At 38.2% G+C, this 25,103-nt stretch overlaps 1 protein-coding gene across 3 annotated transcripts in view; it reads right to left on the reverse strand.

Moving 5' to 3' along the window:
* LOC129264891 (uncharacterized) overlaps positions 1-25,103 on the reverse strand; it is a 93,744-nt gene that overhangs the window by 3,865 nt on the left and 64,776 nt on the right. For 2 of the 3 annotated variants that reach the window (XM_064102041.1, XM_064102040.1), the window contains 6 exons: positions 7,911-24,199; positions 6,618-7,260; positions 6,172-6,192; positions 2,685-2,746; positions 821-885; positions 181-346 (listed from right to left, as the gene is read on the reverse strand). In XM_064102041.1, coding sequence (XP_063958111.1) covers positions 181-346; positions 821-885; positions 2,685-2,746; positions 6,172-6,192; positions 6,618-7,260; positions 7,911-24,199 — 17,246 coding nt within the window. The remainder of the gene's footprint in view (positions 1-180; positions 347-820; positions 886-2,684; positions 2,747-6,171; positions 6,193-6,617; positions 7,261-7,910; positions 24,200-25,103) is intronic. The other variant, XM_064102038.1, reaches the window with a different exon arrangement.

Here is a 25,103-nt window from a genome sequence, read left to right on the forward strand (position 1 = left end):
TGACAGCTAGTTCAAAGCCTGCTGGCTCTAAGATTTTTACCCAACTTATTTTTAAGAGAGGACGAGCAATCCAGAAAAGTCATTACTTTATTCAAACTTCCCCAGTAAGCCTTTAACATTCAATATTACATAATCTAAACCATAAAAACACAGTACCATCTCCCATTGTCCTTTAGTTACCTTGAGCATAGGGTCATAGAGCTGTCTGCACATTGGGTTCTTGATGTAGTTGAAGACTGTTCTTGCAGGGGCTTTAATGTTACCAATACCTATATAACTGTTGATGGGACTATTGGGTGAGTGAGTCTTGCAAAGTAGTAGAACATCTCGTTCTCTTCCTTCATGCCTAGGGTAGAAGGTCAATCAAATGATGTATTAGATACAAAGTGTAATATTGAAAGATAAAAATTAAAATTAACTGTATCCCCATGAGTCATGATAAATAATCTGATTTTTAAAAATTGGTATCAAGATAAATGTATCATAATGAATGAAACACTTTTCTTTTTGTATTTGGTACAAATTTGGAAAGAACAGTCATCAAATCACGAATGCTGCTACAACTAATATCAGGTAACAAAGAGTGAATGCTCATTTAATACTAATCATCATTACTATCACCATCATCATCATCATCATCATCCTCATCCTCATCATCCTCATCATCATCACTATCATAATCATGCTCATCACCATCATCATCAACATCATCATCACCATTATCTTCACCATCACCATCCTCATCATCAAAATCATCACTACATCAACATCATCAAATTTATTAATACCATGATTTCAAGAACAAGTTTTATATTTTCACCTCCAACCTCTTTCTTCCTCTGGCTGTTGGGACTTGCTTGGGTCAAAACTTTCGGAGGGAGCCATCTAGGTTAAAACAGTACAAAAAAAGTAAAGGGTGTTGCAATGAACTGGTGATATTTCAATCTGAGGTAAACCCTATACTATTCCCAAATGGTTTGACTTTATTGCAATTAATGAACAGATAATCAAACTCTTGAGAAATATAACAAGTGGTGAAACAGCATTTACTGTACTGGGATGATTTATCATCTTCAAGGAGACAGTCTACATTGGTAAATATCTTTAGTAGGGCAGAAACCCATCATTTTAGCACTTTGTAGTTCTAAGAGTTTCTTTTTGGTATTAATTGTATACACTTGAAGTGCTTTTGGACTAATTGGAAAAGGCACGTTATGCATGCAAGCAGTACAATCATTAATATGATTACTAAGAAGTGATGTAATAAGTCTTAGATCTATCTTCCCAATCACCATTGGCTGACATTAATGAATCCTGGGATAATGCAATATTGATCATTCTACTGAAAGCTAACAATTAGATTAAAGGGTCAATGTCAAACTCAATGTAAAATTACTACTGATTTGGGCCCCATAACTCAAAGCTCTGTGATTAATTGCAGGCCTCAATTTCACAACTGATTGTAGGCCTACATCATGGCCGATGCAATCAATCATAAAAATTATTATATAATCATTGCTCAGCTTTGGGTTACAGGGCCTTGGTCAATTGGTAATGGAAGGATTTCATCTGCTATTCTGCAAACAGACATTCTACCTGATTTTTATTTCTAAAATGAAGCGCAATGATATTGCTAATGAAATATTGGCTTTTTCTGAGAACTACTGTATGTGATGTCACAAGTTTATGTAATCTAATGTGCCATTTCAAAAGTGCATAAATCATGAAACAAATTATGGAAATATATTACATTTATAAGTACAACAATGTAAAATGGAAAATAATTAGATTAAGCAACAGTTGAGAAACAAGAACAGAGAAGCCCATATATTTTAATATTTATAATGTTTTGAGTAGACTGTGATAATATTATTTTGTTAAGCAAATGTCAAGAGTACAAAAAAGGGGGGAGGGGTAAAGAATATGTTAAGGTACATAAACTGACATTTAAAAAAATTCTTAATCATGTACTTAAGATCTTGTTTAAAAATATAAACAAACTGAATATAACTGAAAGAGCTATACATTATAGGAGAAGGGTAAAAATTAATTAAAAGAGATAAATGAGAAGGGACAAAGAGAGAAGAGAATATTTAGGAAGACACTACAAGGGATAAAATATTAAAATATACACTTGCAGAGCAAAGATTGATTATGAAAATAAAGTAGAGGGGGAAAAGAAAAATGAAGCATGGCATTTAAAGAAGAAATATTCATACAAATGTACACACAAAGAGTATAAAATGAGTACAGATGAAAGGCAATAAATGTGGAAGTCAACTAAAATAGTTTGGGATAGTGTTGCACAGGTTCTCGAGTGAAGTTTGGCAAATTTGAACATCAAATCGAAAAAAAGAATTAAAAATTTAACAGAAAATAAATACAAATATACACATTGTACCAAATACTGAATACAAAGAGCAAAGAGAGTAATAAATAGATGTTGCAGTGATGTGAAAAAAAATAACGGTGAAAGCATTTCTATTTTAATAATAAGCAATGAAATAAGTTTTAATTTTAAAGTTACTAGATGTACGATTTGGGGGAAAAGCAGCGAGGGTGTGTTTTTGTTATGAACCACGTGCAAAAGCCCAAAATATTAGAGAATGTCAGCTAGAATAACATATTTTTGAACAAAAGCTCAGGTCTTGGTGGATTATTGCGCTCTCCACAGTATTTTTTACCTCAGACATAAGAGTATGTAATGCTGCCTCCGCTACAAGGTGACATTCAGGACGTGACCAGACTACAGGGGAGAGTGGACAAGGACAGGGACAAGGTCGTGCACAAATGAAAAATGAGAAGATAGAATGAAACATCATGTGACAAATCTGTTATCGTAGATCGAAACAAAACAACAAAAATATTTTTGTATGCTTGCAAGCAGTTACTGTGTCCAGATATTGGATAAATTGTCAGAGCAAAATGAAGAGTATACATGTACAGTAGTGACTGAAATGTGATGTTGAATAATAGATTGATGCAGAAAGAAACAGAAAAATATAAAGATACATAATATCAACAACAAAATTATTCTATGGGGGATATCATTCTAGTATCAAAAATCTGAAGGAAGGAGCTTTGACTGGAACTATTCAATAATGCATCACTTATGTCAGGAAATTGTGTTGGAGAAAAAAAGTGTACTTTTGTTTTACCCTGCCTGGATACCTTCTTGTCATAACCATGACCATGCATTTGAACAACCAGATGCTACAGAAGAACTAATCAATATAGATCAATAGTCACAATTGATTTCTCTCCCCTTCCCATCGTATGTTTGCATTAAATTTTTAATGCTTCGTTGCAGTTGTACTCTTTTAATATGTTACCAGTTGTACAATGAGCAATGCTACAATAGCAGTGGATGATTGCAATACTGTAGGCTGTACACATTGCATAATAAAGAAAGTCACAAATCAGCTAGGAAATTCAATAAGTATGTGTGTCCAATTCCCTACATTGGCGACCTTTCTAAAATGATTTTCCTCCGTTTTTATATAGATTGCTGTAATGCTCCCAATGCATGACGGCTTATGCAATTCCTTACTTAAAGCAAGAATGAAGAAAAATGGGGGTTGGAAGTACAAAAAGGTTGGTATTTTCATGGAAATAATTGCCCTACTTGATTCTGAATACCGGTAGTATACTTGGTAGTATCCCCCTGTCAAAGAAAACTGAATTAAAATAAGGAATATGAATTCAAAATCATGATTCAGCCTGGGCAAGCGATGACCTATTACATTTCATAAGTCCATGGCAAACTTTTACCCAATCATTTGGATCAGTAATATATGAAATAGCACATGATTAGGTCTTTCAAACCTAATACCATCAAGGTTCTATGGTACTTGCAGTTCAATCAGCATGAAAGCCAAGATCAGAACCATTTTATGTTGGAGGGGGGAGGTGTCAGATTTTGGGGTGTCAATTGCCTTTAATTCAGTAGTTCTATAGAATTCTCTTCCCACTAAAAAAATCAGTGAAAGTGATGCTTTCATTGCAAAATGAAGATTAAGGGTGACATCGTTGTTTCAAATAATTTAGTATTATTTTTAAGCATTGAATAAAATATGCTGGTTTAATAAAAATCAATCAAGATGGTGTTGAATTTTTGAACCCCTATTTTGTTACTAGATTTATATGAATCGAGAACTGAATAAGAATAAAAATTCTTATTTGTTGGATGATCCTATGAGTCATAATGTAGTAATGCATCTTTGAGGTCAGTGATTTCATGCTGAGTAAATATGTGTCGGCGCATGAACAAATTTCAATGATGAATTGATGGTAAGCTTCCATAAAATAACAATTTCTTTCAAACTTTGATTTCATTAGATATATTTTGGACTGATATTAAGAACAAGTGGAACGCCTCTGGCAGTTTCGCCTGCATTACGCAATGCGATATAGCAGCAGTGCTTCCTTTGAAAATAGCTAATGAATATCATTCACAGAAGAAAACACTAATATGATAATAAAATATTATGCCCATTGACCCAAAATGACCTTTGACCATGATCATGTGACCTAAGACATGTGCAAAACAATCATTCATACTTGATTATCCTTATGTCGATGTTTCATGAGCTAGATCCATAAACTTCCTTAGTTATGCCAATTCAACACATACTCCCAACGATGCCAGAGTTCATTGACCTTTAAATGACCTTCGATCTTGGCCATGTTCCTGAAATGCATACAGGAAATTCAGGGATACACTGCTGCTCTTATGTCCACGTTTCATGAACTAGATCCGTAGACTTTTAAAGTTATGATGACAATTCCACAAATACCCCCAGCATTACCAAAGTTTGTTGAACCTAAATTACCTTTGACCTTGGTCATGTGACCTGAAACTCACACAGGATGTTCAAGGATACTTGATTGCTCTTATGTCCACGTTTCATGAACTAGATCCATAAAATTTCAGAGTTATGATGACAATTCCTCAAATAACCCCAACACTGCCAAAGTTTGTTGATCCTAGGTGACCTTTGACCTTGGTCATGTGACCTGAAACTCACACACGATATTTAGGGATACATGGTTGCTCTTATGTCCAAGTTTCATGAACTAGATCCATAAACTTTTAAAGTTATGATGACAATTCCTCAAATAACCCTAACATGGCCAAAGTTCGTTGACCGTAAGTGACCTTTGACCTTAATCATGTCACCTGAAACTCAGGCAGGATCTTCAGTGATACACTATTACCCTTATGTCTACGTTTTATTTACTAGGTCCATATACTTTCGAAGTTATGACAACATTTCAAAAACTTAACCTTGGTTAAGATTTCAATGTTGAAGACGCCGCCGTCAGAAAAGTGGCGCCTATACATGTAGTCTCGCTCTGCTATGCAGGCGAGACAAAAATCATTGGACATATTAAGAATGAATAGTAATTTCATGAAATGGAATCACTTTTAACACTCCAAAAGTTAGTAACATAATCCTTTTGCAATGTGGCAGCAATGAATATATCACAAACTTGCATTTTTAACACTGCATTTCATTTTTTTCTTATACATAGGAAATACCCCCTTTCCCCAAATCAAGGGATAATGGTGTTGTTTACATTTAAAGCACAATATTGAATCGTGTGGTGAGTGAAGTAACACATTTACACGTAACGTTGCAATACTAACTATATATGTATGGTATCTTGACTGCTATGGCATGTAAAAATTTGACATGATTAATATTGAAAACTGTAGATAATTTACTTTAAAAGCCGGTAGAGAATATGAGACATTTAAATCTTTGGTGAATGTTATTCCTATAGTAAATACAACATGTCCAAACTGAAACATAAGGATGATTGGTATCATCAATAAAGACAGATTTCTTTCATATCCTCTACACTCTTCTTCATTATTATCTTGAGAAACACTGTCTTTGTGAAGATATATTTATGACAATCAGTGGTAGTATTGCATGAATGTGTATGGATGGTGAGTGCTGTTGAAGCATATGGATGTGAATTACATTGTGTATAATATACTTTCTGTTGTCACTCTTGCAAAAAATGCCCCTAATAGACGCCCAAGTGGTAGAGTCCTGACGCTGTTAAGATTGAAAAGAGTATGTCATCAAGACACAGTTTAAAGGTCACATCAAACAAGAACTTATAAAACAAAAACAATTCAGCACAAACAGATAAAATTACCCTTGTCTCTATTTCTGCTTTCTGTAGATATGACACATGTCCAATGGAAGTTTTCAAGAGAAAGGCAGAGAAATTGTTTTGAGATAATACAGTACATTCTACATTCCATTTCACAAACAGATTAGGTCTACGACCTGACTTCTACATTCAATTAGCTAATCCTCTGGCTAGCAATCATACATATTTTGACTCATTAGATATTTCAATGTAAAATGTAAATTTCAAAGACAGATTATTCAAAGGAATGCTTATCATCATTAAAATATAAAATGGGACCTTATAATGATTAATGAGAACACTAAATATTCTATTCCATTTCTCTTTTTTCATATTTTTACTCTCATCCCAGAATTGCAACTTATTGTTCGATTCGAACCAATATATCTCATATTGGCGAACCCAAATATAATAAATATTTTCTAAAGCAAATATATGAAGCTAATTACCTAGTTTGGATTCCCGGACTGTTGGAAGCTCTTGAAAGGGTTTTGCTCCATGAAGTCGCCTGTTCCTTAAACTTGATTTGACAGGAGATATCTTCACCTGGCTGCCAGGAGAACCCCTATAACTTCTTATGGAACCACCCTCCTGAGTGTAGGTCATACCTCTGTGTTGTGGGGTAGATAGGTAAACTCCACTTGGCTGTGGGGTAGGTCTCCTGTTGGGAGGGGCAGACAGACTGCCAGATGATCCTGTGCTCTTGAGTGGTGTGTACTTCTGCAGCTGGACACCTCCACTTTGATGATGTAGGGGTGTAGTGTCTCTCTTTGAGTCTTCACCCTGGAGGGATTTTGCCGGAGGGTAGGTCTTGGTCAAGGCATCATGTGATCTTGGTGGGTCTTTATAGAGGCTATAACCAAACTGTGATGATGGACGGTTTTGACTATCACTCCTGCTCAGGGGTCCAGTTCTTGAAGGCAGATCATACAGCTCATAGTAATGTGGCTTGCTTGGTGATTCCTCTAAGAGGTCATCATTGGATTCATCCCCGTCCTTGCATGGACTGGTTCCAGCAGTGGGTGTTGATGTGGACGGAAGGATGACAGCTGCAGCAGCACGCATGGAAGCGATTTCCTTGTCGATGAGGTCCTGTAATAAAATAAAGTCAATCAAATTGATAAAATGAAACTAAAAAATGAATTATATAGAGCTTCATTTTGATGAAGAAATAAGAAATGAAGATACAAGATATACCAAAACATTGACCCTTTACTTTTTATTTCTTTGTTATTCTACATTGTTTACATTTAGTTTACATGGTGACATGCAGTAAATGTATGTCTACAAGTTTAATTAGCATTACAGAAGCAGTATGTACATTATTACTTTTAAATAAAGTGTCAATAGTCATCGGGATATTGTCAATGATTCATTAATCTAATTCGTAATTAAGACTTGGCTTAAAAATAAATACATATCTATAAACACAAAACAGATATTTTTAAGCACCATGTCCAACTCTGGAACCTCAATCCCACTATTCAGTGTAACTACATCACATTCAAATATCTCATTAAAAGCAATTCTTCAAAAAACATTTTGAGAAATAATCTTGATTTGTAAATACAGACATATAACTCAATGTAATATTCCATTATGGTACTTCATTAGAATATTATAAAATATCAAACTTTTTTTTAAACTTTGTAATGCCCAGTTGAGTTAAGACTTTTTGGGGAAAGAGTGCAATATATATTAACAATTCCTTATTACAAGAATTAATCAAAAGAACAACTTGCCTCATCTGATCGTTGAGTTCTCTGTTTCACAGGGCACTCTTCATCTTTTTCTCCAGATGATGGAGGATAGTTTCTGGAATCATCATTGCTGCCTGGCATACCATCAGCAAACACAGTGTCTTCACCATTTGAGTACCTTCTTCTGGCTGGTTGGAGCTCCTTCTCTGCCTTAGCGATCTCTGACTGGGACATCTTCCTCGCCTCTCGAAGCTCTTTCAGGAAAAGCTCCATGTCATTCTTCTCCGGACTGAATGTTGAGGAGTTCCTGTGGTTTTCTGATGGAGTTTCAGATGGGTACAGAGAGTACAGCTGGGGACCTGGACATGGTGAGGATGGCGTAGGGCTCAATGGGTTTGCTGTTGCTTTGACTACATTTTCTCTGACACGCTTTAAAAATTTCAAGTGTTCACTCGGTCTGAAATGACCCCTAGGAGATGGAGACTTTTCACTTGGAGAAGTATCAAGGATCGGTTTCACAACCCTTTGAAGAGGAGGAGGGGTCACTGCGGAGGGGGAACTTCTCAAGGACTGCACACCTGAAGGGGATTTCCTCAGAGAAGGACTGGGACTTTTTCTTACTTGATACCCAGGGGATTTATTACTAGTGTTATTTGGAATGTGAGTTATTACTTTTTTATCTAAAGATGGCCTTCGTTGTTCTGCTTCTCCGTGTTGCGGTTTCGTTTTGTTTTTGCGATTTGTCCAGTATTCCAAGGGAAGGTCATCATCAAGGAACTTAAGTAATGCATCAGTCTCTCCTATACCATGCATCACCTGTGCTTCAAGTAGTTCAATGGAAATGTCTTTTCTGTCCATGCTTTGGCCATAGAGTCCATATACAAAGCCATCAACTTCTGAACTACTAGCAGAATCTCCACTACTGTACCCATTCAGAAATCCATTACTACGAGGTTGTGCACTCTTGTTGTCATCATCTGAATCTTCGCGACTCTGTACTTGTTGAAGATTCCTTGAACAGGGATGATCAACAGGATTGAGGCTGCTTGACTTTCTTCCTTGAAGGAGTTTCTCATACTCTGATTGTAACTGCTGCATGTCTCTTTCTTCATCAGTGGATGAAGCATTAATCAGTGAGTCCAAAGAACCTAAGGGAGTCTTCACTTGGTGAAGGTGGGGTATCTCACTTACAAGACTGTAAATACCACTGCTTTCTCCAAGACTTGATCCTGTCCTCTCGAGGTTTGCATGCCTGATACCTGTGGGAGGAAGGGCCACCCCTGGATCCTGTCTGCTGCTTGTTGATATCTGATTATTATATCCTGCAACAGGTCTAGATCTTGCCGATGGGCCTGTTACAGAGCTTGACAGACCACTCCCTTTCTGTTCCTTGTCCAATTTGAATTTTACTGGATACGCTTCCACTTCTGTATCCTGAGGATGGATTTTTCCTTCTGGTTTTTGCATTAGTGCTTCATTTGGTTGTTTTTCAATCAAGTACGGATCCTCTGAGCTATGAAGTTTGAATCCTGGAAGAGGGATCTTGTCTTTCTCAGGGTGCTTGCTCAGAGGTAAATACTTAACATCTGGTTCAATTTCAGATTCTGCCAAAAGCCATTCCAACTTTGATGGTGATATTGGTGGCATATGTATCCTTAAAGACTCTGCATCGGTCAGCTCTTCTTCCATCTCTCTTTGATCATCCTTTTCCTCTACTTGATTGTCTCCTACAAAACCATGACTGATGTCAACTGGCACAGAGCTGGTATTTGCATTACTGTCATCAGTATCTCCCTGTAGAGCTAATAACTCTGGTTCGGTACCATCTCCAAAGAGGTCTGAATCCAAGCTTTGCATGCTTGCATAAATACTAAGATTGTTCACCTCATCTTTCTTGTCTAGCCTACACCCATCTTTCAGGTCATTTGTACCAACAGGGAAGTCTAATTCAGAATCAAAGCTGACATCAGAGAACTTTGAAAGCGTGGCTCTTGGTGATTGCTTTAACTCAATTCCAGCAGACTGTGGTGGGTCACTCTTAAATATGTCTGTTGCTGTTTCCCCAATACGTATGTCATCTTCACTGTAGTCAGTGCTGCTGTTATTGTTTCTATTCAATGGCTCACCCCACCCAGATTGCAGTGGTAAGGAGTGCCAATCATTGCAAGAGCCGGTACCCATAACATGACTCAAAGGCACTTGAGAAGATGTTGCTTGTCTATCCGTGATTGGTACCGGTTTTTCTGACAAAGTCTTGGTAGGAGGAGTTGGCTTCCTATCGAATGGCAATCCAATTCTTGGAGAAGGGATCTGTTCAGATGCTGGAACCATTGGTGGTGACATACTACCATTCTGACCAGGGAGAGTGAAGAATTCATCATCTACTGGAGAATGTGTCTGCAAATCATCTTTACTTGTATTAATATCATGTGCAGGAAGTGTTCCTTCATTGCGTTCAAAGTCAAATTCTCTTGTTCCGGTTTCAGATAGTGGCAATGGTGATAATGTCAAGACAGCTTTAGGTTGGTCTAGATGTTTCTCAGTGTCTTCAAGTTGTTGTATCTTTGGAGTGCCAAATCCACTACCCAATACATCAGGACTGTTAACCTGTGGTAAAGAAAGTTCATCTGCAGTATCAGTTGAAATCGGAGGATTCTCAGATGGTTCTTTTGATCCTTCATCTGGGTTGAGAAGTGTTTGTTCATCTAACTGATTCCTCTTCCGAAGTTTTTCAGCAAGTCCTTTGACCCTGTCTACAGTTTGTTCAGAAAATCGCCTCTTGTGCATGAGCACAGCAAAGAGTTCCAGCTCCTCAGTATCCATGTTCTCTGAAAGTTCATCCAAGACCTCACTAGCTTTCCTCCAGGGGCCACAAGTATCATCTTCAATAGATGATGGACTCGATGGACCACTTGGCAACAAGTCAGTCTGGCATTCCTGGTTGTTTGAAAAAGATGATAAATTGGCTTGGGTCTCCTGCTCATCTATACTAATAATATTTGGTGTGCTTGTCTTGACGTTCAGAGGAGAAAAATGCTCTGATTTGGGGAGATCTAGTTGAGCTATTGGACTTGTCCCAACACTTCTGTTTTCCAATGATGAAAATTCTTCATGTGTTTGCTGATTAATTTCCATGCCATCTCCAGAAACAACAGAATGTGCAGCACTGGAATCAACTGTAGATCTTTGCATATCAGGTTGTGTGGAGGCTACTGTTTCTGTGGCTGAGGTTTTAAATGACTTTTCACAATTTTTAATGTCATCAATCTCTCTATAATGAGAGGTTTGCACACTGGCAGTGGTAGGTTGTTCATTACATGGTGATGTTTGTTTGCATGCTCTGTCTACATCTACTTCAGGGCTTTTTGATATTAATTTTAGACTACTGTCAGTGGTGGTGGATGCATCTAATACTAATCTCTGCTCTGTTAGAAGGTCAATTGGTGATGTTTGTTGTGCAGAGACAGTAGTACCATCAGTGATAGTGGATACATCCACTAATGATCTTTGTGATGCTGGAATTTCTGGAGATGTGTTAGTAAACCTGTGCTTCATGGATGATCTTTGTTTAGCTGCAGCAAATATCTGAGCAAGCTCATCATCTGTGCTTCTAGAGCTGTGCAAAGGAGAATATGCTGGACTTGCTCCATCAATAGAATGAATAGGAGGAACATTAAGAGATGAAGGGAGATTACTTTGTTGTTCCTTTTCAATCATGGCTTCTTGGATGGTTTCTTCTGGTGACTGATTAATCTTCAAGGATGGGTGTATATGCTCCTTTCCCTGACAACCACTGTCTTTGGTGCCCTTTTCAGAATCTCTGCTAAGCTCCTCAATCTGGGTACCTGTAGAATCCAGTGGTCCAGCTGCAATGATGAGTCTTGGTGATGGTGTGATCGGTTTAAAAGAATGCATGCTCTCATTAAGAGCCTCTGGTGATGTAGACCTATCCTTTCTTTCATGAAGCACAATTGATACTAAGTCACCTGACTGTCCTTCAGTCATGTCTGAAGGCTTGCATTGGATTGACTTGTCAACAGCTGTAGTAATAATTCCAATGTCCTCCATAGATGACTGTGGGTGGGTTGAACGCTCAGTGGAGTCAGTCGACAACAAGTGCCACTTGACAGGTTCTTTGTTGGTTGGATGGGCAATTTTTAGTACTATGGGTTCTTCATTGATAGTTATTTCAGGGTAACTTTGATGCTCTTCAGCAGATTCCGGTGTCCTGATATCACTATCAGGCTGTGTAAGAATGTCATCTGTGCTGCAGGAAGCATGGGAGACCTCCTTGGTTGTTTTATGATGGGAATAATTATCTTTGACCAAAATACTTGGATCATCTGTATTCATTCCTTGATCTTTCTTAAAGTTGTTATTCCCTGGCAGAGCTATCTTCTGTTCATTTCCATATGTACCAGTACCAACTCTGTTGTTCTTATCATCAACAAAAGAAACAATAGATTCTTCAGGATTTTGATGTTCCAAATAGATATTCCGCTGAGAATTCTTGGGTAACGAATGTCCAGAATCTATGCATTTGTCCTTTTGCTTTGGCTCTATAATCACCATCCCTTTGGTATCAACTACTGAACTTTGCTGTGAAGGATGTTCATCAGAATCAGAAGATTCCATTAACTTGGAAAGCATCGGTAACAAGGGCTCCTCATGATGACTTATGGGATGCTCGGTGCAAGCCTCTGTTACATGGACTCTGGACAAATTTTGGGTAGATCTTGTATCATGTGCCAGAAATGTTGGCTCCTTTAATCTGCTCTGATCGTGAAGAGCCTTTACATTATATTTAGTGCTGACAAAAGAAGTTGGTTGCTTATGGTCTGGCTGATCATGATTTTCATCTTGTGTTTTTTGCTGCTGTCCTTCCTCCATAGCAAGTGATTCTGTATTCATTCTATGATTTTCTTCTGGCTTATGTGCATCATCAAACTTAGTCTCATCATAATATTCAGGCTGAGAAAGGGGTTTCATAGTTTCTCCTAGTTTCATCAACATTGCTGACAGTGGAATTTCAGGAAGATGATGTGTACTCTTAGTATAAGTCTCATAAACTTGATATTTGGGTACGTCTTGGAAAACTTCAAGCTGCTCCAATTCACATTGACTATGGACTGAAAATGGATCACCTGGTTGTTCAGCTCTAGGCTCTAGTTGGCTGTTAAAAGTGGTTTTAGAATCAGTTTCATTTTCACTGTCCTTGAAGAGGGATGATAAACTCACTTCTGGTAAATGCACTCTGTCAACTGTGATCTGCTCTAATACTGGCAGCTTCAAAAGTCTGCAGTCACCATTGTCAATTCTATTGTGGACAGGACTTTCCACAACTCCTGTACTATTTAGTGGCACTTCCTTTTCCACTTCTGTGTCAACAATAGGCAAATTGTCCCTGCCATCTGGAATCTCATTGCTTTTGGCAAACAATTTTTTAAATCTCTGTGATGAGGAAACCATGCTCTCTTCAAGCTGAACCTTTGAAGCATATATAACCTCTGTTACATCAGATATTGGGTTGGAAATGTTGAGAGGTCTTTCAACTTCTGATGATAAAAGTTCCTCTTGACCTGCTTCTTCAGCTGAATTTGAGTTGTTATTTTCTGGTGACCTAGATGGCCTATCACTGATATTCAATTTTCCAACTTGAGACAAACTAGGGTGTTTCATCTCTGCAACCTTGAAAGGGGTCAATACTGATTCTTGAATCTGAACTGGAACCTTGTCATTAACCACTGAAGATGACAAAGGTAACATAGATTTACCAATGTCAACTGGAGTTTCATCAAGATCAAGATCTTTCATCTCTGGGGGAGAATCTATATTATGATTGTGATCTAGATCACTCCCGCTTTTACTGGTCTTGGTCTCATCACTGATATCATCTTCAGAAATCTCATTAACATCCAGATGTTCTGCGATGTTCTTATCCACATCAGTAGAAGATGAGAAAGCCGGTATATTGATGGCAGAATTGTGTTTCAAGCTGCTGAAAGCATCAATATCCATCTTCCTCAATATAAGAGTAATGTCCTCCCTTGGATATGCACGTTGCATTGATTTAGTGACACCGGGTTCAAGCTGTAAACCCTGAAAGTCAGTTGGATATTTTGATGAAGTTTCAAGCAGCTGGTCCTCTTCTATATTATGTAGGGATACAGCTGAATTACTGTCTGTCATAATGTCATCTCCTACACTCACCAGTTCCATATCAGAGACAGTGGTTGATCTGCTTCTTATTTCTCGAATTGAAGAGTCACCATCAACTGCTACATCTGATGCTGTCCAAGACTGATCTTCACACTCATTGCCTCCAGGTACAGTATCAACTCCTTTGTGATCAACACTTCCTGGACTTCCAGATAATTGATTTGTCAATGAATCATTACATTCAAATGAATCAGGGTCATATCCAACACCATCACCGACAATCCTATCAACTAGCCCCTTGTCTTTATGCATTCTAAGAGAGTCAGAGCCCTCTGAACTATCTGTGCTTTCAACAGAGAGGCCAAACATCTTCATGAACATTGTTAATTTTGCACTTGCAACAGCATAGTCTTTTCCAAGGAAAGGCTTTAGGTTTTCGACAGCCTGTGATTCATTTGCATCTACAAACTTCTCAGGATACGTTGTTAGGATGTCACTGCTAATATTCCCATCACCTTTGTGAATATCTTCATGATTTGTGGCTCCATCATCTGCTACTTCATCATCCAAAGTATCTTTTGAACTATCATCAACAGGCATTTCAGGTTTCTCCTCAAGAATGTCCTCTGGAATATGGTCTTTATCTGTATTGGCTGGAGCATACAAAGCCATGGCCATGCCTGCAATGTCATCCTTTTGTTGGTCTTCCTCAGAGATATTGTCAAAATCTTCTGGCTGAGACTTTAATACAAGACATGATACTAGACCTACAGTCTCATCATTATTGGAGTTTCCTATACCAAGGATGTTCTCCCCGAGATGATCTTCAGTCGTAGTCTCAGACATTTCTAATTTCTTTGCCTTAAGATCTTTCCTCTGTATTTTTGGTGAAACATTTCCATGAGATTTCTCCTTAGGGATGACTGATGCTTCACTTTTCCTTTTGAAGTCAAATTTTGGAACATTCTTTGGATACAGTCTTGAAAAGACATCCTTCTTTTTTCTACCATTATTTATTTTTGGTGACTCGACTGGCGAAGCTTCATCTCTAGTATGTGACTCAGCCAGCTCATCAATACTTTCAGTATCACCATTAGTTGGCTCTTTACTATTCATTGAGTTTCCTGGTATGTGAGACAAATCTGTGTTATCAGCAGTGGATGGAATTGCAGGAATACCCTCATCATTTTCAGCTAACTTGTTGATGGGACTTTCAATTTCAGATTCATTAATTTCTGATACCATATCATCCTGCTGAGAAGCCATGTTACAAAATGTAGGAATATCCTCAGAGTCATCTAATTTATCCATATTTTCAGATGATTTGTATACTTCAGATTTTGTTTCTTGATCTGCATTTTGTAATAATTCAGATGGATGTGTGGGGCTGATATTTTTGTCCAATGGATCCAATGTTTCTTCATTATGAACAGACATAGATAATACTTCTGGAGGAACATCATAGTGAACATTCTCTGGTGATGTAACTGACATATGCTCAATATTTGGAGATGCCACTCTACTATTTGGAGGTGAGACAGAATGTAAAGTGCTGCAAGTGTCTTCCGATTCTGAAACTTCTCTCACACTGTCTTCCTCCTGGATAGTATCTAGAGTGTGTAAAATGTAACTTTGTTCTGGCAGATCACGTGGTGAATAATATGGACTTCTTGTCTGTTCTCCATTCCCTCCATCTTTCCAATTGTCTTTCTTATCTAAATTGGTTTCAGCGACACCTGACTTTGTATCATTGTTGATGTCTCCATGACAAACTGAAATATCTGCTGGTCTTATGTTCTCATTCCCTTTAAAAACATCTACAGATCTGGCAAGTTCCTGCAGATCTGTTATGTCAGGAGACACATGTATTTTTCTTGCCATTAAGGAACCTGGAGAAGCACCCAATTCTTGTTCAAGTGGAGAGCCTCCAAGTTCGTCTATCTGCGGTGAGCCATATTTCCTTTGGTCCAGATTTTCACAGTCCAGAGTCTTTGATACAGGTGTTCCTTCAGGTGTTCCTGTCGGAGTGCTGCATGAGATTATCTGATCTTTACCCCAAGTCTTCTTCAATGGAATAATTTCATTCTTGTTGAATGCTGAAGGAGACTCGACTGCAGTCTGATATAAAGAGGTGTCTATTGCACTCTGGTAAAGAACTGAGTCATCTGGCAGAGTGCTGTCCTGAGATGACTTGATAAGGGTGTCCTGTTTATGTGGAGAATCAGCATTGAAAAGAGATTTGTACACATTTGGTGGTAGAGATGCTTGAATAGACGGAACAGTTCTCTTTCTCATTCCTTCGGGAATGTGAGGATCAGTTTTCAATTGAACTGATGAATTACTAGTACCATTGTCATCACTGGTATCTGTTGCTTCCCCATTTATTTCTGAATTTTGTAGAGCAGACATGTTGTCATTCATGGCTTCTTCTTCTTCTTCATCCTTAACCTTATCCACATCCTCCAGAAAGTCTGAGAGGCTTTGCTCCTCGTCGAAATGATATTCTGCTGCACTAGTGGATGAGCAAGAGGATGGACTTTCCATGCTCTCCATTTCTTCATCGGAAAAGGGAACAGGGGATGCACGGGTGATCCTGAAATTGTGATTGTTTGAGATCTGATTTCTTTCACTGTTGCCATTCAGCACTGGCAATTGATGAAGGTGGGAATCTGAATGAGATTTGTCAATATTGGTCAGGTCCTTGGTGTCTGATGGCCCATATACAATTTTGTGATCTTCACAGTCAGTCTTTGATTGGTTAATAAGATGATCAATGTTTTGAGGTATATTTTGTCCCATTGCCTTTTTATCAATATCCTTCACAGTTGTTCCGACAGTCGGGGGCATAACTTGAAAGTCATCATTACCATGTAGAAGCTTGTAGGTTTCATCACACAATCTATCAGGAAGACTTTTCATCTTTGGGTTGTCTTCTTTACCATGTTTTTCCAGCTTATCATCACCAGGGCCAATATCAGAATGTGGTTGTGCTTGCTGTGGACCCATATTTTGTGTGACTTTTCTTTTGTCTAATGGCTTCTGCTGGTATTTGTTATCTGGGGAATCAGTGCCACTTTCCCCATTAGGAAACATAACTTTTTCAGGTGACAGGCACTCATAATCAAGAGGTAATTCTTGTGAAATCTCTTTTTCTTCTTCACTGTACTCTGATTGATCATCGGTCACCTTATCAGATGAAACTTCATCGCTCTCACTATCACTTGAATCCAGCTCAAATTTGGACAAGTCCACAATCACTGGGCGCTGTAGCTGATCCAGCTGGTTAGCCATAACAACGCAAGAAACGGTAGGAACTTCATCTTCTTCACTTTGTATCGCTATCATAGGTATGGGTGGTTGCTTATTATCCTTTATTTGATCTTGATTATTACTTTCTAAGGAAGTGTTGCCATTGAACATGGCTGGATTCTTTGATGATTTTGGCTCATCTGGCCCAAGAATTTTGGTTATCATATGATCTCCATGTTGTGCCTGATCATCTCTGTCATTAGCTGGAGAGGCATCAACAGTGTAACTAGCAGAAGATGGAGAGTTTACTGCTATGTTTGGTTGTGGATGATCATCCAAATCACCTTTTGGAGTATCCATGCCATCATTTTCATAATTACTAGTTTCTGATTCACCCGAGTCTTTTGGCTCTTGCTTAGTATTATCTTGAATAACCTCATCAGGTTCACATGGGCATGATGATGTTAGTATTGTCACTGCATTATCTGCTGCCTCCTTTGGTTCTAGTACTGCACAATCTTTCTGATTTCCATCCATGTATAACTCTTCATTTCGGGGTTGATTACGAAAGCCATCATGAACATTTCCAGTCACTTCTTTTTCAATCTCAACCTTACTGTGGTCTTCAGGAAAATCTAGAAGGGTGGGATTTTGAGTTTCACTGAAGAGTTCCATGTCCTTATTATCAAATACAGATGAAGGTTCCAGATCTCTTGATGTCAATTCTTCTGCAATTGGTAGTGCCTGATTAGATTCAGGAAAAACTTCAAGATTTGAGAGTTCTGAATGTTGTTCTATATTTCCTCCAACTTTGGGTAATTCTTCATCAGTCTTTCTGACCAACACAATGTCAGGTTTCCTAATGTCACCAGAGCCAAAGACAGTAGAAGATTCTTCATCATTTTGCTTATTACAGGCAACATTCATATCATTCAGACTACTTGGTCTAGAAGTTACACATTCAGGTAAGTCTTGCTTCAAGGCAGGTTCATTAATTTGCTGCTCTTCTTGAAACACAGTTTGATTACAAATGTCATTGATATCAACAAAATTATCATCTTCTTTGTGTTGAAGGTCATTTCTTCCTGGGATATCACTGTCCCCTTCTGTCTGCAACACATTGACATCTGATCCACAAGATCTATCCTTTTCCTCAATGCAAACATCATCAGGATTTGAAGAGAAAGGAGAAGTAATATCACCACCTAGACTGTCTGCTCCTGATTGAATCTCATCAGAGTATGACTCTTGAGGAAAATCCTCATTGTCACTGACCTCAAGTTCTTGATCCTCTTCCACCTCTCTCTGCTCATTTATTTCAGGAACCTCAACAGGAGAATCATTCCTGCCCATTTCAATTTTGACTGTTTGTCCCTCTGCTTCTTCTTTGTGAGAGGCAGCAGGAGGCAAAGGATCCAAACGATCAGTAGGCTCACTAAGTAATTCCTTTGCTAATGAAGATTCTTCAAATGATTCTTGGTGTACAGGATCATATGCTTCATAAGTATCCATTTGAAAATCACCATCGGTTTCTTTATGCTGGTCAGGATTACCATTATCAAAATCGTTAGAAGTTTCCAATATCTCTATTGGTCCACATGCTTCATTTCCATGGTTACCATCGCTAAGTACTGGATGAGATGACATCGGAGCTTCAATGAGCATGTCTGTGCTTGACTGATTTTCATTATTGCATGGCTTCAGACTTTGTGAATCACAGATTTTAGGGTTTTCCTCCCCAGTTTTCAATCCTTTCAGGCCCTCAAAATCATTTCCTCCTTCAGCATCTTCTGTTTCCCAGGTTGGTCTGTCATAATTGTCATCAGAGTGGGAAGAGTCAGAAGACAAGTCATCGAATGGAAGGTCTGTTTCTGGTGAACCTTGGCTGATGTGCTGCTCTATATCATTCACAGCAATATCAGGGGATAGACCTGCAAGTTTGAAAGTAATTTCATCAAAGTTAGCATCCCTACTCTCCTCCCAAGCTTCTGTTTCAGCATCTAATGGTCCAACCACTTCATTGTCGGATATTTCATCAAGGTCCACTGAGTCAGGGTCTATATTTTCATCACAATGTGAGTCCTTTGGAGATTCTTTATCATTCATTTTCAATGAAGGGCATTCAGTATTTTTCTGCTTGTACTTTTCAGGAACCACATAACACTCATCATAAGATGATGGTTTGCTGATTTCCTTTTCAGATGAGACATGTGAACAGGGTGGCTTTGATGAAGCTGGTCTAAGTTCTTTATCATCAGATTTTTCACCGAGATCCATTGAAGGTTTAGCACTTAGTAATTCCCCAGGATTTTCTTGATCACTGATATTTGAAAGATTATTTTTGGAGTTTTCCTGTGAGGTATTCTGCTCAATTCTTGTTGGAATTGGACACGACTTCTCATCATAAATTGGTTTGTTGAATTCTTTGTCCAATAAGGAATCAGGACAAAGTGGTTTTGAAGATGTTGGTCCAAGTTCTTCATCATTGGATGTTACATCAGGACTGACTAAAGACTCACCACTAAATAATTCTCTTGGAGATTCTTGATCGCTGATATTTGAAGGATCATTTAGGAAGTTTTCATGAGAAGGCTTCTGCCCATTTCTTGCTGGGTTCACACATGACTTATCATCATGAGTTGGTTGGCTGATGTCATTGCTAAAGATGGAACCAGAGGAAAGTTGTTTTGATGATGTTGGTCCAAGTACCTGATCATCAGGTGCTTTATCAGGATTGACTACAAATTCATCGGTAAGCAAGTCCCCTGGATATTCCTGATCACAGATATTTGAAGGATCATTTTTTAGGTTTTCCTTTGAGATATCTTGATAATCTCTTGCTGGATTCACACACAGCTCCTCATCATATATTCCTTTGTAGAATTTTTTGTCAAATGTGGCATCAGGACAATGTTTTGAAGATGGTGATATAACTTCTTCCTCATCAGATGTTATATCAGGATTGACTGATGGTTCATCAGTAAGTAGTTTCTCTGCACTGATACTAGGGTAATTTTTAGAGTTCGCTAGTGACATATTTTGCTCAATTCTTTCTGGACTCGCACATAACCGATCACAAATTGGTTTGTAGAATTCTTTGTCAAATGTAGAATCAGGACAAAGTGGTTTTAAAGATGATGATCTCACTTCTTCATCTTCAGATGTTATATCAGGATTGACTGATGGTTCATCATTAAGCAGCTTCTCTGGAAATTCTTGATCACCGATATAAGGATCATTTTTAGAGTTTTCCTGTGAGTCATTCTGCTCAATTCTTGCTGGACTCACACATAACTCATCACTATAACTTGGTTTGTTGAATTCTCTATCCAATGCAGCATCAGGACAAGGTGGTTTTGAAGATGTTAGTCTAAGTTCTTCATCATCAGATGTTATTCCAGGATTGACTAAAGATTCATTGGTAAGCGACTCCCCTAGAGATTCTTGATCCCCTATATTTAAAGGGTCATTAGATGAGTTTTCCTGTGAGGTACTCTTCCCATTTCTTGCAGGACTCACAGATGACTCATCATCATTAGATGGTATGATGATGTCTTTGCTGTAGCTGGAACCAGAACAAAGCGGTTTTGATGATGCTACTTCATAATCAGATGATTTATCAAGATCTAATAAAGCTTTACCTGTAAGCATTTGCCCTAGATATTCTTGATCACTGATATTTGAAAGGTCTTCATGTGAGCTATTCTGTTCATTTGTTCCTGGACCCAAACATTTGTTGATTTGTTGGTCAAATGTGGCATCATGACAGGGTGGTTTTGTGGATGTTGATCGGACTACATCATCATCAGAGATTTCATAAGGATCCACTGGGTCACGAACTCTATTATCATCAGTGAATTCTAAAGGTGGTACCTCTTCTTCACCGTGCATTTCCCCTAAAGGTTCTTGATAACTGATATTTCCATGGTGATCTTGGGATTTTTTCTTTGTCTCTTCCTGCACATTTCTGTCAGGAACAACAGGTGGCTCAACTTCATTTGATGGCTTATTCATTTCTTCCTTTATTAATGAAGCAGGACTGGACTTTCTTGAGGATAAGCATTCATCAGGCAAGTCTGGCATTGAGTGCAATTCAGTAGTATTTGGCTTTAGGGGTAAAACTGCATTCTCTTCATTGAAGTTCACCTGTGATGTCTCTTCTTGTGTTTCTGTGTCTGTGTCTTTAACTTCAGCACCTTTGTCTCTTTCACAAGCTCCTAGTTCCTGATCTTTTGGTTCAACAATTTTCTGTTGTAATTCTATATTGGGGGTTGGAGGTTCTGTTAACACATTGTCTCCATTATGCAAATGTGTTTCTGATGGTGAAGTCTGATTCTCATCAAGCCCTATTTCATCAAGGTGATCAGATTCTTCAATAATTTCATCCTCTCTTTGCATAGCAGGAAGTGTTGGTTCATTATCAGAATGTTCCAAATTACATGAGATATTCCCATTAGTTTCTTCATGGTCACATACAATAGGACCATTCATAACCTTTTCACTGTTAGGAACATCATCATCTGGCAATGGTCGCTTTCCATTCAAGTGTAGGCTGTTGCAAGAGTTATCATCAGAATCTGCACTTCCTTGTTCTTCATTTGCAATTGCCTCTGAATTTTCTACCTCTATCATTGTAGTATGGCAAGGATCATCGGTTTCTAGTTCATCATTGCTGTTCACACTCTCAAGAGTATCTGAACTGTGTTTCCTGTCAGGGATATCAAGGTTCAATGCAATGTCATCTTCATCATCTTCTCCTTCATCACTAGAAGCTGTAAGAATATCCTCGGATGAGACAGGTATGGCCCAGAATTCATCTTCATCTGCAGATGTCATATCAACAATTCTTGGTCCATCATCATGTTCAAGTTCTATTTGTTGATCACATTGAAGATCTTCCTCCAGGGAATCAACAAAACTTTCTGAAGAGCTGTAACTATCTTCTACATTGATTGAAACATTTATTCCATCCATCTCCAAATCGCATGTGTCCACACCAATAGTATCCTTATTTGGGTCAGTTTGCGTTTCCTGTGGATGCTTTCCAATAGACCTCTTAAGACTTGGACTACAGGGCTGTTCACATCCTAAAGCCCCCAAATTTTCTGGATACAGTCCGCTATCCTGCTCACTGGTGTGCTTCTGAAGTTCAAGCCTCAATTGTTCACTAGTGAGAGGAACATAGAATGCTTCAGATTTTGGTGTACTCTTTGGCAAGTTCTCTAGAGATGGCCAGTTCTTTGGTTTGACAACAGGAGTTCTTGCAAATTTCCTCCGAGGACTGGGAGAAACAGAATTTTCATTGTCATTGCGACTCCTTGAAAGGGGCCTCTTCACTGTCTTTCGATGAGATGGAGTTTGTTCTGATTTCTTCTTGGGAGATGGACTTCTGTCTATTGCTTGACTACTGCTCGGTCTTGACCGTGAAGGGGAGACAGATGAACCTTTAGGAGTCTTTAATTTTAAAGTGTTTTCTGGTTTACTTGATTTTCTCTTTGTTGGACTGGACAGAGTTTGTTCTTGTGGAGTTGTTTGGTGGGCTCTCTTCATATTTGCTTGGCACTTATTGTTTTTTTTTTCATTACCACGATCACTTTGAGTTCTCTCAGGTTGAGATTTTACTGTATCTTTTGGTTTCACTTTGGTTTTCCTACCAATCTCATCAGTCTTTTGTGATGATTGTGATAATGGAGATTTCTTTGGCCTTGCTACAGGTTTAATAGGTTTATTTATGCTTGGACTAGCACTCCTACTCCTTGAATGGTTCTTTGTTCTGTCTGGAAGATTGCTTGAAGGCACACTGTTCGTTCTCATAAGTTTATGATCCTGAACAAATTCATGTTTCCTGTCCTTTAACTTAATGGGATCATGCTCTGATGGAGACAGTTCTCTCCTTATCAGATATGGAGAGTCTCTATCTCTTTCTCTATGAGGATCATATTCACTATACCTTGGAGGACTCTTTTTCCTGAGATAATCAAATTTTGTTTCTTGCTGGGGAAACAAGCGAGAAAACACATCTCCTGAAGATTGCCTAGACCTTCTTGAAGATGTGCTGGCAGGAGAAGATGATCTTGATGACTTGGTTGGGGAATCAGACCTTACAGATTTGGATGGAGATGCAGACCTCGAAGACTTAGTTGGTGAATCTGATCGTAATGATTTGGTGGGTGAACTAGACCTTGACGATTTGCTTGGAGAACTTGATCTAGAACTTTTACTTGGTGAAGGTGACCTTGAAGATGAAGCAGATTGACCATCACTTTCCCTTTTTAATTGTTCTTCCCTGGGTTTAGATTTTGGAGGTCCTAATTCAACCTTTTTGGCAGGTCTAGCATCAATATTTCTGGAGTTTTTCTTAGAACTTTTCATTTGGTCCTTCTTTTTATCCACAATCTGATCTTTCTTTTCCTGCTTTTGGATGCGCTTTGTTTCTCTTTTGGGTGAAGGAAGGTTGTTATGGTGCATTGTTTCAGGATCACTGTTCCCTACAGGACTGACTCGTCCTGATGCTGGTAATTCTGTGCTCACATTTTCTGTAGAGCTATCTACTGTGTTCTCCATGTCACGATCTCCAAGCTCTTTTTCAGGTGACTCTGAACTGAACTCTCCTTCGAGCAAACGTGGATCTGTTTCAAAGTCCTGGAGTTTTTGCTCTTCATGTTTCAGAATCAATTGAGCAGTTCTTTTCTGTACCTCAAGGGTTGCCTGTCGCCGTTCCAGAGCAGCCAGTGCCTTACGTTGTGACTGCTTTTGTAGGAGTTCCATTAGTGTAACACGCTTCCGAGCAACGTCCAACCCTGAGAGGTCTTTGGTGTCAAAGCTGACATCAGCAACAACACTCGGAATGGTACACAGATCTGAGTGATAAGTTGTTTGTGCATCTTTCAGTTGGGTCAACTCTCCTTCAAGCTTTTGTTTACCTGGAGTAAAATTAAAAGAAAGAAAGATTTTACAGACATGTAACAATTAAAGTACAATCAATCACCACCAGCAACATATCATTAAGGGAGAACGAAACACTTGAAACCAGTTGAATTCATAGAAAATAGAAAATCAAAGAAAAAGATCAATGAAAGTTTGAGAAAGATTGAATGAATAATACGAAAATTATGACCTATTGAGATCACTAATGCTATGTGATCCTCCTATTGACAATGCGATCAAGAAATGTGATGTCACACAAGTACTACTTCCCCATTACTAGAGTACATGAACATAATTCACTTAAATTTTCCCTTTCAGCTAGGCGATCGCAAGATCAGGTGTTCTTGATCTTGTGTTTTTTTTTTGGGGTGGATATGTAATACAGGTTCACAATATAATATCATGGATGATTTATAATGAGAATGGTAAAAAGAGGTTATATGTAGGTATATTTTCAATGTCTAAAGAGAGAGTTGTACATCCATGACATCACAGATCTTGGTCACATTACCAATGGGAACATCTTCATAGCATTTAGTGATCTTGACATTCAAATGGCCATAATTTCTCATTGTTTGTCAAAATTTACTCAAATATTTGTTGATCTCATTATTTCATTTTTCTGCTTCCACATGTTTAATTCTACTTTAAGCAAATAACAGTGGTGAAGGTGATGGGTAAACTATCATTTTTGAGGAAAGTGATAGTTTGTCTCTTCACCTGAAATCAAGAGGTGATTATATGCTGTATTTAATTCAAAGCAATTCAATTCTTTGTTTATTAAAAATAAACATATACAATGCCGTAGTCCAAAGATAAGTAGTGCAATGTTTACCTAAAATATATATTTAGAGATTGTGTATTCATTCAAAATTATCAATACACATTTGAAACTATCAA

Source organism: Lytechinus pictus, chromosome 7 (genome assembly GCF_037042905.1).
Source record: "Lytechinus pictus isolate F3 Inbred chromosome 7, Lp3.0, whole genome shotgun sequence".
NCBI lineage: Eukaryota > Metazoa > Echinodermata > Echinoidea > Temnopleuroida > Toxopneustidae > Lytechinus > Lytechinus pictus.